Raw genomic sequence first — 12,736 nt, 5'->3', positions numbered from 1 at the left:
TACATGAAATAGCTGGATTCCATTTACAAGGACTAAAACACATGGAGAATAAGTGATACAAATGCTGTTTCACTTTTTTTAGTAGATAATGGCAGTCTGCTCTTCAGGTGAACACTATAACATTGACAGCTGCACCACCTGTATAGTTCTAGCTTTGCTTACTGAAAGCAACATCATTTACTTCCGATGCATCAAGACTGGGGCATTCCTGTGTGACATGAATGCCTTGCCTTAGAAACACTCAATATTTTTTGTTGCCAGTGGGGTGTGGTAAATGAACTTTTCAGATCTTGATACTGAAAGTCAGTGTGTGTATCTCCAGTTGTAGCTTTGGAAAAGCATTTAAATAACTGATGAGTAACACAGGTAATCTGTTGTTGATCTTCACAAGAGTGTTGTATTTAGTGGGTTATACTAAAGTAGCATCCTTTGCTTTTTATTATACCGAAATAATTAATTCTCAGTGAACTCAGTAATATATCTGGAAAATGTATTTTCACTAGCTACCAGTACACTGCCATAATACAAATTTTCACTAGTCCAAAGGATGATGCAGTCCTAAAACGTTTGGGTTTGCAAAGTACCACTGTTCTGCCAGGTAATAGATTTTTGCAACAAAAATCACAAACCTTAATTCATTATCATATTGTTGTATTACTTTAACATAGACTAATAGATCATTTTATGAAGTGTTGAGCACTGTTCACTTCCATTTGAAAAGTGTTCACTGTTCATCTGCAGTGAACAATGGCTATTTTCCGCACATCTTTAGAGTTATAGTAGAGAAATACCTGTATTTTAGTACTGCTTGTGTAATACCTTATTTGGGAATGGTGCTTTACTAAATATAAAATTGTTTTCAGGAAAAGTTTTAAAATCAGAAGTTGCATATTTAAAGCAGTATCTAAAATGTTCATGTATTTATGAATGCACATTCCTGCCGATACTAAATGATGATGTCCTGTTAATTAAAATACAGATTTTGGTAATGGATGTTAATTTGCAAAAGACTGTTCCCCATTGTGAAAGAAGAGATGACTGAAAATCAGGAAGAGGTTTAGTGTTGAGAAGAGCTTGCTGAAAGCAGGAGAGATTTAGTTTTTCTTTCATGTATTTCTTGTGTTTAAGAAGAGATACTGAATCTAATAGGGTAGCAGATACAGATACATTTAGATAGGATGAAGTTACAGGAGGCAGGCCAGAGACTGGGAAATTTAGGATGGAGTTTGAAAGAGGTGATTGACATTTGATACACACAGATGAGTGGCTGTAGATGAATGTAATGAAAAAAAAAAGACAGACATGAACTGAGAATCGGATGAGGAAGAAAGGAGTGAAAGACTACAAAGGGGTGGCTAAGAAAGTAAGAACCAGTATAAATTCAGCTTGCACAGTTGCGGAGCCTCGATCACAGGGGTGTGAGAAGCCGGCGTTTGAGGAGTAGACGTTTTGGAATCTGGAGAAGGGATTTCTGCTGGTCATGAGAAGGTTTCAGGGACAGGATGATGGTTTAAAATACTGTCTTTTAAGATGGCTAGGCAACAAAGGAAATAGAGTGGAAAAGGGGAATTTGTAGTAGTTTGCGAGACAGCAAAGCACAAGCTAGATATTTTTTCACCGAGAAGCAAGAAGGCTGAAAGATTTTAACACATACAGAAAGGAGGAAAAGAAATGAGGATTTGAATGCCATTTGTATACAGGGTCAAAAGCAGGACGTTAGCAAATACTATTATACCTTACTATGTGTGCTAATTGAAGAAAATTTTCTCCAAATTGGGTAATGCCTGAGTTGCAGTTCTGTAGCAATTTCCCTATGACAAATGAACTCTGGCATTCTCTTTTTATGGCTGAGGAAATTAAAGTATGGAAAATAAGTAACTTGTTTAAGGTCACAAGTAAATAATAATATGTATTAGAACTCTGCTTCATCTCAGGTCAAAGCGTTCATTCCCCGTGCTGCTGCTTTGGAAGGCAAGTTCGATGGCGAAGATACGTTTCCTTCCTTTTCAAAATCAGGCTGCCAGTGCTTAAGTGAATACTGACATTTACTGAGAGTGACCCAAGGTTTTGAAATAACTTTGTAGTTAGAGGACATTTTTTACACTTCAGAAATTACTCATGTGTAAGGTTTTACTGATTTTTTTTTTTTTTTCCTCACCCGCCCTAGAAAAAGTGATTTGTTTTCAAGCCAGTCTGAAAGGTTGCAATATATATGTTTATGCTTTGAATCCTAAGTTCTGTTTTATTGTAGATGTTGCGTATGGGTGTGTGAAGTTGAGCATTACATTTGTGAAACTATATCATGGGATAACTGGGGACTGGGTTCACTGCATCCTATCATTTAGGGTAAAAATTACCTTAAGATTTTGGTGGTTAAATTTCTTTCTTAATAGAGATCATATTGCTGTCAGTAAAAGTTACACACTCTGTTTAAATTGGTTTTATTTTACAGTTAATCATGTGTATATCAGTCTTTTCAGTAACCATCTCAGACTGCCTCAAAACGTACATGGTGTTTTGGTTTGGTCTGCCAAAAATATAGGTGCTCATCGAAAAAAATATTTAAAAATAATTTGCTTGCTTACATCCTCATTCCAGGTCGACTTGCTTTTTTCACTGTCTCATGCTCTGTTGTCTACCCCCCTCTTTTTTCCCCAGTCCCTCTCCTTTCAGTGCCATTCACGGTTTACTGCTTTTCCTGGCTCCTTGGCAGCCTACCCAGCACTTCTGATTTCTGCAGTATTGCTCCTTCCTTCTACTTCTGTACCTTCAAAGGCATCACAGACTCAAGCACACCCTTGAGGTCTTTGTGTTGCCTAAGATTTTTGGAGTTCAATTTCTTTACTCTTTGGGCTTCGTGACTTCTGCTGTATATTCTGTAACATGGAGTGTGCTGTGTTGCTCCAAAGGGCTAAAAGTAAACATAATGTGCAAGATCTGATAATAGGTATCTCGGCCAAGCAGAGAGAAAATAAAGTGATCCTTGCAAACCCAAATGAAAAAGACAGGAAGCACAGCTGATTAGGAATGATCTTTAAAGCAAAACGTATAGGCTGGAAAGAAGTCAAGAGTTTGTTTGAAGCTGTGTACATCTTCTCATTCTGTCTTTCTCTAATTATGTGGTTTCCTACATCTTGTCTCAAATCAGCTAGAAGAAAAAAAATGGGTGTGTTTTTGACTGGATTTACTGCTTCATGCAGATACCCAGTTCACCAGAACATTAAAGAGAATAGGCTACTTGGTTGGAAGTGGGAAAATTGTCTGTCTGGTAAACCTATGCTCCAGCCTTATAAGTGATTGAGTTAAGTTAGAATGTATCAGATCCCTTGACTCCTGTTATAATAGCACAAAACCATCTTCACAGGGATACTACATTTCCATATTTTTAGTTAAAAAAATTTAAAAGCTGAACTTCCTATTCAACGGCGTGGGACTTGAAATTTTTCAATTGCACTTTTACATAGGAATTAAATGTAGAAACAGTTCCAGTCATTACAGTTTTATCTAAGACTGTTTCAAAGAAGAGCTGAAGAGCTTTCATAATGCAACAAATGTTTTGAAACTGATACAAACAAATCAAGAATGGTGCTGTTGTTCAGCTGAGTCTTTGATTTGTTCCTGTTATATCAATGGTTAAGTAAGATAATTTTTCCAGCTTCAGAGTCTTCTTTGTTTAGCAGTAAAGCTTCAATCTTGCATTTGTACCATCAGTGCTGTTTATATTCATGAAGCAGTTGCAGCATTTTAGTTTTCCATCAAAATTAAATTCTCAAAGAATATAGATTGAAAGGAAGCCGCCTTGTTCTAAACAGTAATGTATACTTGGGAATAAGTTGTCAGCTCGGAGCTGATCCAAAACCTTGTAAATTTACTGAAACTGAATGAGCCTTGGATCAGATTCCTTATGAAAGACTTTGAAAAAATTAACAAAAGGAAATCCTAAAAACTTTTGTTACACCGCATTATACAACAAGGTAGTTAACATACAGCTGTCACAGTAAGGATGTATACAAAATCAGTGTTTGTATTGAATGACCCTTCTGCCAACATCTGTCAGATTTGCCAGTGGCAATATTATAGGTCAAGCGCAGCATTACAGGAAGGGGCAGGCTGCCAGTGTCTCCTGAACTAATACCCTTTAAAGAGCAGAATGGAAGTGCTGCTGTACCCAGCAAGCAGCATATATCAATCTTACAGACAGAGTATAATATAGTTCGTTATCAAGTAGCTTTTTATTTCATTTCCCAGTGCCAGGTTTTACTAAGGATCATTGGGGCTTGAAAATTGCTGGTGATTATTTACAGGTTTTTTGAGACAGAGTTGCGTGGGTTGATGCGTTGTCATCAAGTGACTTTCATGACATAATGATCCTTTGGTATAGATGTTCAATCCATCGTAGCATCTGATAGACTTGAACTGAAATGGAACACAATTCAGCCTTATTAATAGAACATACAAGTTAACATGCAGAACTCCTGTTAAAGATTTTTCACCAAAGCCTTTTATTTAGTAAAAGTGTTTTCAGAGTCTATATTCTCAAATTTACTTCTTTCATTAAACTGCATATAATTGTCAGTAAATCCCAGGTTTGAAAGACTGGCTTCAATATAGTTTTTAAAAGGAAGTTTGCTATAGGCTATGCAGGTTATTTATATAGTTGTGTGTGTATTTGTATGTATATGTATATATTTTTCAATAGTATATTTTAAAAAGACTAGAAATACGCTATCATATATGTCACGTGTATATATATGTGGTTTATACAGTGTGTGGATATATAGGTTTTTAGAGAGGGTGTTTTCAGGAGCCTGCAAGTAAGTTTGGTTATGTTTGTATGAAATATTTATATAGTATTTATACTTATTTGTATAAGTATGTATACTTATTTGTATTTATGTACAGTATTAATATTTAGGGTATACACTAGACAGTATCCTGGCTAAATAAAGTGCGTATCATGAAGTGGGTAGGTTACTGACAGCGCCATGGATCACAGGAACCTAACGTCAAGCTGACAGTCTCGTAAAGAGAAACAGGAACTTGTAAAAGGCAGCACAAACTAGCAGAGTTTTGGAGACCTACTACATACCATTTGAGCACACTGGCTTTTCTTTTTAGTTTTAATGGCATTAGTTTCACGTGGACCCTTTGTAATGTTGTAGCGAGGCTTTGAGAGCAGCTACAAGTCTGCTGCAGCCTTCCCCTGTGTGGCAGACTATTGACTACAAATTTGATGTGCAGCTGCTTTTTGCAAGTCAAATAATGCAAGGCCTACTCAGTTTAGGTAAAGTACATTTTTTCCACCCAAATGTGCAAAATATCTCAAGTCTGTTGGTGGCACTGGAACATATTTTTTTGGAGATGACACATCAAACTCCAAGTCCAAGAAATGCAATACCCTGTAATTTCTAGAACCAGATGAAATATAGTGCTTTCTAGTGATGGTTTTCTAGAAGTCTTTTTAAAAAATTGTGATATATTGTCATATTCAATATATAATTTATAAGTACGTTCTGTCTCTCCATTGAAGTAGTTTGGCATTTTACATACTGTGTTATGTTTCTATACTCTAGATCTGATCCGCAAGCCTCAGATCAATCTCTCATAGTAAAATCTAGTAGTGTCTGTTTAGATGACCAAAGAAGAGGAGGCCTCGCTGTTCTATTCTTAGCATGTTATGATATGTTTACACTTATTTGTAAAAATAAACAAGATGCTAAGAGTTCTTCCCCAAATATGAGGCATATGTGTCGCAATGGTGACTATGTTTGGCGTGATGTCTAAAATAGCCTGGTGCTGAAATAAGGTGAAAAAAATAGATAGAAAGATGTTTAAAAAGGATTTCAACCTTCAGTATTCACTACCCAAGATTTGTTAAATTCTTTGAAACAGAAATGTCTCCTACTACAGTGTCATCCGTTCTCTAAGATCCTTGGAGACCTGGCGTGTTGTGAAAGCAGAGTAGTCATTTTGAGGTTGAAGAACAGCAGAAAGACCTGTCCGAGCAGTTGTGATTGGAAAGAATGTCAGCTCATTGAAGAGGGTATGAAAAAGGCTTTCAACAAGCAATGTGCTGTAGCTTCACCTGGAAGTAAGTCTGAAGGCATAGAAATTATGCAGGTGGACTACATAATAATTTGGTAACAGAAGGAAGCCAACTCATGTGCTGTGTTTCAGCTTCTATCTCAGATCCTTTCTTACCGAAAAGCGCAATTATAGTCTGATGAAAGCAGGAATGGCTGTTGAAGGTACGCAGCTAACTCTGCTTGTTCTCTCTCAAATTTTGCCCATTGCCTTTCCTCACAAGAGCTCATGAAAGAGCATCGTCTGACTGCCACGTACTTGGGCTGATCTGAAATTTCTAGCTTGCTTGTTAGATGTGTTATCTCGCTCAAGTTGACACGAGTTGATATCTTTGTAATAAAATTGTACTAGAATTTGGTGAATGTTGTATCAATCAAGTTCATTGTGGAAAATGATGAAAAAACCACATATACTCCCTGTTTCTGTCATGCATCCACCACCGGGTGTGCTTCTGTAAGTGATCAGTAAATTACTCCTATGCAGTTATTTTTTCTAAAGATTATTTCATTTTCCAGAACTATTCACATAGATGCTGGATTTCAGTTTCATGTGTTATACTCAGATTTAGTTCAAGTTTTTTGATTTTACTCATTGACAAGCTTGTCAAACTTCCTTGTGTGCATTTAGTATATGTAATGACTGAGAATATAATTTATACAAATAATTCCAGAATACAGAAACTTTCACTATTAATTTTTTTAATCTGTAAGTGGCATTATTAACATTCATCAATGCTGAATATTTCTACCTTCAGATTTTCTGCTGTTATTTTCTGCCTTTTTGGCATACTTCAATCACATGGCCAGTTGCAAGAAGCAGTAACATAATTTAGTTATCAAATTAATGTGAAATAGTACACAGTCACAGAAGATTACATTTTTGGCAATGTATTTCCTTGCTAACTGGTCCATAATCCTAGAAGAGGCTCAAACACTAAAAAGAAAATTTAAAAAGATTTTTCATTTGCATCTGTTTGTTCCATATCCCATATGATGGGTAAATAACTGCCTGTGGAAATAGCTAGTGTCAGCATCAAGCCATAGCTGAGAAATATTTTTCCTTTTATTGAACACATTCCCAAGCTTCCCAATACTTTTCTGTCTCCTCCTAGTGCCAAGCCATAACCTAGATGGGCCCAAAAATCTAGTGTAATGGGTCCAGACTGGCACTCTTAGAGTCCAGATTACAGTTGTGACTGGCTAAGTTAATAAAATATGCATGATTATGAAGTGAAAAGCTGCTTCCCAAATGAAACACTGTGATTTTAAAACAGAAATGTCTGAGCCACTTCAACTGTCTGTTAGCCCCTATTTAATGCAGTCCTTAAAGTAGTGGCAGCTCTCTGTCAGCACACACAAAACCACACACACCATTGGCCTTTTCTAGTCTGGAAGAGGAGGATCTGGCTGTCGTATGAGCCTTAGGTGGGTCCTCATAAGCTCTAATCTACTTCAATTTTTGCTCTTCTGACAACTACACAGAGGATGTTTTCTCCTGCGTCACAGCCATCTAGAGCAACCTTGGAGAGGCAGGAGGAAATGTGTCTGATAAAATACAGAATGGAGGACATGGCTAATTGGAGACAACCAGGATATCATAAAGAACTTGAGGACCTTGAGGCTTGAAGTAACAAGTGCTGTGACTCGGGGAAAGAAGTCCTACTTATAAACTTGGGAGTGTGACAGAAACACATGCGTCAGGGAGAAGGATTCAGATTTACACATTAGTCAAAGGATCAGCTGGCAGTGTGACTATGGCCATGCAGAAACGTCACACGTCATGTGAGACATCATTAGGAGAGATTTCCAGCACACGTACTGCTGCTGAAAGTGGTAGTGTTGGTATAACACAGTGGGGAGGGAGATCTCCAGTAGCACAGTGGGTGCCATTGTGATCACCCATGGAAGAGTTGAGCTTAGACTTCTTTAAGTGCAGTAGAGAAGTGTTAGACTTGATCAAGGGGGTAGCAGGGCATCATCCTAGACAAGACTAGAAGGACTAGGCTTGTGAAGTCTAGCCAAACAAATGCCGAGAGGGGATATGATCGTTGTCTATAAATACATTTGGATTGTAAACACCAAGGAAAGAAAGTATGGTTTAAGCAAATGGCCAACACCAGCGCCAGAACAAATGGATTCAAGCTGGGCTGTGAATAAATTGGGGCTGGAAATTAGAAGAAATTTCCATATCGTTGGAGCTGTGAGATTTTGGAACAGTTTTCTTTTGGGAATTAATGGGACAAAAAAACCCTAAGGGCATTTTAGGTGGGTGCTCAGGTTCTAAGAACGGCTTCTTGTGTGTAGACTGCCCCAGGCGTGGGCTTTGACTTGGTCCATACCAGCTGTAATGTCACTGTAGAAGCAAAACCAATAAACTGTTTTGGTTTTTTTTAACCCTGTGTAACAGCTCAGGGAAACGTATTCTGATGAGTGCAGTCTTTCTGATTGGTGAGTGCTAGATGTAATCTCCAAAGGACTTGTTGGTACCATTACAATCAAGGAGTTTTGTGTGTGTATAATCGTTTATAAGATCAGAGCCTACAGCTGTTCTTTGAATTATGTTGTAGCCGCATTCATTAAGGATGTGTAATTTCTAATTTTTTTGCAGTTCTTAGTCTTATAAGTAAATCCAAATTCTGCTTGAAGGATTCTGGTCTTTATCTGACTTAGAACTGGGGTTACCAATCCAGAAACACCTGCTGAAATAGCATAAATCGTTTTGTGAAGTATTCAGTAAAAAGTGGTTTTCTTTCATTTTTATGGAGTTTGTTTTTATTTTCTTTTAAAATTTTATTCGTGTATTTTAATTTTAAAAATTACTGCTGCAGGTCTTGGGTTCCAACAGTTGTAATCCTCGGTGTGCGAGACTGTGTTTGGCTGCAATAGTTTTTTCTAAACTATTTATGTTGATGTTGATTATTGTTACTGATCTTACAGTACCCTAGCAAATGCTCACATGAGCAGAAATAACTCAGATGACAGAATCTGTACGTGTACCAGACCCAAAAGTCTATTGAATAAGAAATTTAGAGCCTCTGTAGAACTTTTATGTGAAGTGCGTCATAGGAACCTCTTGAAGTCATTACATCTAGCTTAGATGTTGAAATGATTTGTGCATGTTTTGTATCTCGTAGAATGATTAGGTTGTTAGGTAGTGCATTGAAGGTAGAAACAGAGAGGAGTGTTTTGAAGAAGTGAAATCATCCAATTTGCATATAAAGAGGAAAATATTTTCCGCTTTCTGAACAATAAACTTGTATCAGCTGTGTGGGGTGCAGCGTCACTGTTTGTTTGGTAGCAGAATTCGAAACTGCTGGGCATCGTGTGCTAGGCTCTCTTCCCCTTCTCCACACCCCTTTTAACCTTTCTTGAGTAGGTTGGATGCACTCTAACATAATCTGAAAGATAGTCAGACCTTTCAGATCCTGTCAATTTATTTTCTTTTTTTTGGCTCGCTCTCTCACAAGTTTTTTCTCTTTTGCAACATTTTTGCTTTGGTACAATTTCTTATTTCTTAGAGATGCTGGTTTTTCTGGATAATGTCTACTTTGGCATCTCAGTTATACCAGTGTATATGACGTGCAGTTTTCCATCAGTGAGAGCTTAGTTGCAGTATCAGTAAACTAAGGGACAAACGCTTTGTTCTTATGTATGAATTGACAGATTTCAGTCTCTGTTGTCTAAGGGTTTTGTAATGATTACTGAATGTTTTCTATTCAGGTATCAAGTGGTTTAATAGCGCAGTGAATGCCTGTACCACTGTGTGTATGGTGAAGAGATACTGCTCTGTGACTTCATTCAAAACTGAATGTCAGCTGCCTAAGCATAAAAATACTTACTGTTTAAAGTGAGTGCTTGCTCCCATGTTGTGTTTCATCTGCATGTGCAGTTGCAGTCCAGTGATGCTTGTACTTAGGGTTCGATATCGCAGAGCATCTCCTGTGAAATGAGAAGAGTTTTCCCTCTTAATAAGAACACAAATACAGGTCACTTAGTTCTTCTAAAGCTAATCTCATCATGCTAGAATGGATGCATAGATGAAAAAGACTAACAAGAGGCTGAAAGATATTTGGAGAAATAACCTTTAAAACAAAAGACCTGGATTTAATGCTTTTACAGTCTTTTTATACCTGAAAATATGTATATGTGATTAAGCTGAGATCCTATGAAAGAAAAAAAAATAAGTATTTTTTCTTCCATTTTATTTATAGGTACTAAATGAAGCAGTGGGTGCACTGATGTATCACACTATCACTTTAACACGAGAAGACCTGGAGAAATTTAAAGCACTTCGAATAATTGTCCGAATTGGCAGTGGTTTTGATAATATTGACATCAAATCTGCTGGAGATTTAGGTATGACTATTAAAGACATTATTTTACATCTTATACTTGCCTCCAGAAATCTGATAGCATCTAAGACTTTGCATTAATGTTTTCTGTATAATTTATATTAACATAATATGTAAGCTGTATAATTTTCTCGTCGAAGTGTTCAAAAATCATTATGGAGATACTAGCATTAGTTAATTAAGTGATAATATTAACAGCTTTGTGACAGGATGACAATCTGCCTGTTCAATATAAACCCAAAGAGTAAGGCCGTAATTTTTCATCTCTTTCTTCTTTACCCCAGTTGTATATTTTAACTACTACTGCTGTAATCCAATCACAAAATATAATTCCATCAGCATGGCATACTACTTCTGTTTCAATAAAAAATGAGATCATTATCAACTGTCTGAGACTTATTTATGATGCATGAGATTTAGTACTAAGCCACTCCATAAAATAGAAATATCGATTTTATAGGAGAATCAGTTGTTGCTGCTTCAGAATAAATTCAGATACTGGAACTATGAAGAGATGGTGCTTAGTGTTTCGCTGTAAAAAAGCAACAGTCTGATTTGTACTTTTCTGACTTTAGGATAAACCATCTCTTACCTATAATCTACAGGTCAAACTGCCACTCGGAATAAATGTCTATGTTTTCTTCGTTTCTTTTCCAAGATTGAGGTGGCCAAGTATGTTTCCCATTATGCTCTGGGAGGATCTTGGAAACATTTATTTCAATGTGACAGTGCTTAGGCCTAGTAATAACCCCATTGATGTAGTGAGGAGCTGTAATACGGTCTGTTTATCAGTAAATGATAGTAAAATAGTCACCTGTTTCTAATGGCGGTGTAGTTTGCACGGCAGGCAGAGGCTAACAACTTCTTTGCGAGTTTCTATAAAAAACAGATCACGCCTGAAAGCATGCAAGGCTGTGTTCCTACATATGGTAACTAGTGCCACAGTTAGGCGCGTGTGTTGTGAGCCCCAGAAAACACGTATATATGTATACGTAGAGATTGGCCTAGGGTAAAATCCTAGATCAAAAGCCAAAACCTAGGTACAGATCAAAGGCCCCGACCAGTCAGGAGTCCGATTTGTGCAGGGAATCCCTGATAAGAGGAGAATCTTTCAAGGTTTGTTGGCTGTTTCTGAAAGTCTCCATGCTGGATTGTAACCCAAGCTTATAATTTAAATGAATCCACATAATTCTTCAAGCCAGAGTACAGCAGATTTGGGAAATTCTCATTTGTGTGAAATGCTAAATGGCCACATTCCTAATCATTCAGTTCCTATGTTGTAATTAGACTGAATTATGCAGTTAGGATCCATCCCGTTTGTGCATTCCAGTATTTACGAAATACAGTTGTCCACTCTGTCAAAAGCCAATAAATGCTGGAAAGTTTACGGTGTAAAATCTCTGATTTTAATAGTTAGGGTGAAATGGCTGGAATTAAATACTAACTCACCACTACTGGGAGAAATCATTTTCCATTTGTTGAACTAGGACGGATAATATGCATCTCGAGGAGTTAATATGAGAGTTAATTGCTCTTTGTAAAAAGCTTTAATTCACTCTTGAAATATAGCGTAGAGTTAGACTGTAAAGTCTGATGTGTAACTTTTTGAGTTATTTTTCATAGAGCTGGCTCGTGGGGTTGTTACCAGCTTTTCCTATTATTATTTTCATGTTAGCACTTCTAATCTTCTTAAAATGCATGAAAACATATGTTTCTTGGATAAAATCTTTAAGATCTGGTCTACTTTTTCTCCGCTTTATTAGTTGTTGACTGGAAAATATGTACAAGTTGTGAGTGTAGCTGGATGCAAGTGAAGTGGGAGTCAAGGTGATGCCCATTGACTCTGCGTTTGTCAGCATTGAACCTACGCACAAGATCACTGAAAGCGGTGGGAAAAGGGGAAAGGGAAGGGAGCATAGAAGCGATGGATATGAGATGAGAGTGTGCTATCTTTTCCTACATGAAATGTCTTTTTTCTTCCTTGCCTCTCTCTTGCTGCTTTTTGTGGTTCACCATGTCTCTGCCTTTCAGAAATCAGCTATTTTTAAAGTTGGGGGGAAATAGGGAAAAAGAAAATCCTACAGTTTAGGAGAGAAATTATCTGATTTTTGTTCCCCAAGTTTCCTAAGGAAATCTATTGGGGAGGAAGGTATAAGGTGAGTTCAATTCCTTATTTCTCTTCCCAACTACGTAATATAACTCTTTAAGCTCCTTTTAAAGCATTATTTTGTTGATGTGAGCTATCAGGAGACATGCTTATTAAATTTGTTTTGCCATCTAAAACCTGCATTTTTGCTCTGT

The 12,736-nt window shown here is 37.1% G+C and overlaps 1 protein-coding gene across 13 annotated transcripts in view; it reads left to right on the top strand.

Annotated features, from left to right (window-relative positions):
* Positions 1-12,736, top strand: part of CTBP1 (C-terminal binding protein 1) — a 245,339-nt gene that overhangs the window by 207,491 nt on the left and 25,112 nt on the right. For all 13 annotated transcript variants that reach the window (XM_050896635.1, XM_050896636.1, XM_050896634.1 and 10 more), the window contains one exon: positions 10,295-10,439. In XM_050896635.1, the coding sequence (XP_050752592.1) occupies positions 10,295-10,439 (145 nt within the window). The remainder of the gene's footprint in view (positions 1-10,294; positions 10,440-12,736) is intronic.

This window comes from Gymnogyps californianus, chromosome 4 (genome assembly GCF_018139145.2).
Source record: "Gymnogyps californianus isolate 813 chromosome 4, ASM1813914v2, whole genome shotgun sequence".
NCBI lineage: Eukaryota > Metazoa > Chordata > Aves > Accipitriformes > Cathartidae > Gymnogyps > Gymnogyps californianus.
The sequence above is the reverse complement of the archived record's forward strand: the minus strand, read 5'-3'. Positions and strand labels throughout refer to the sequence as shown.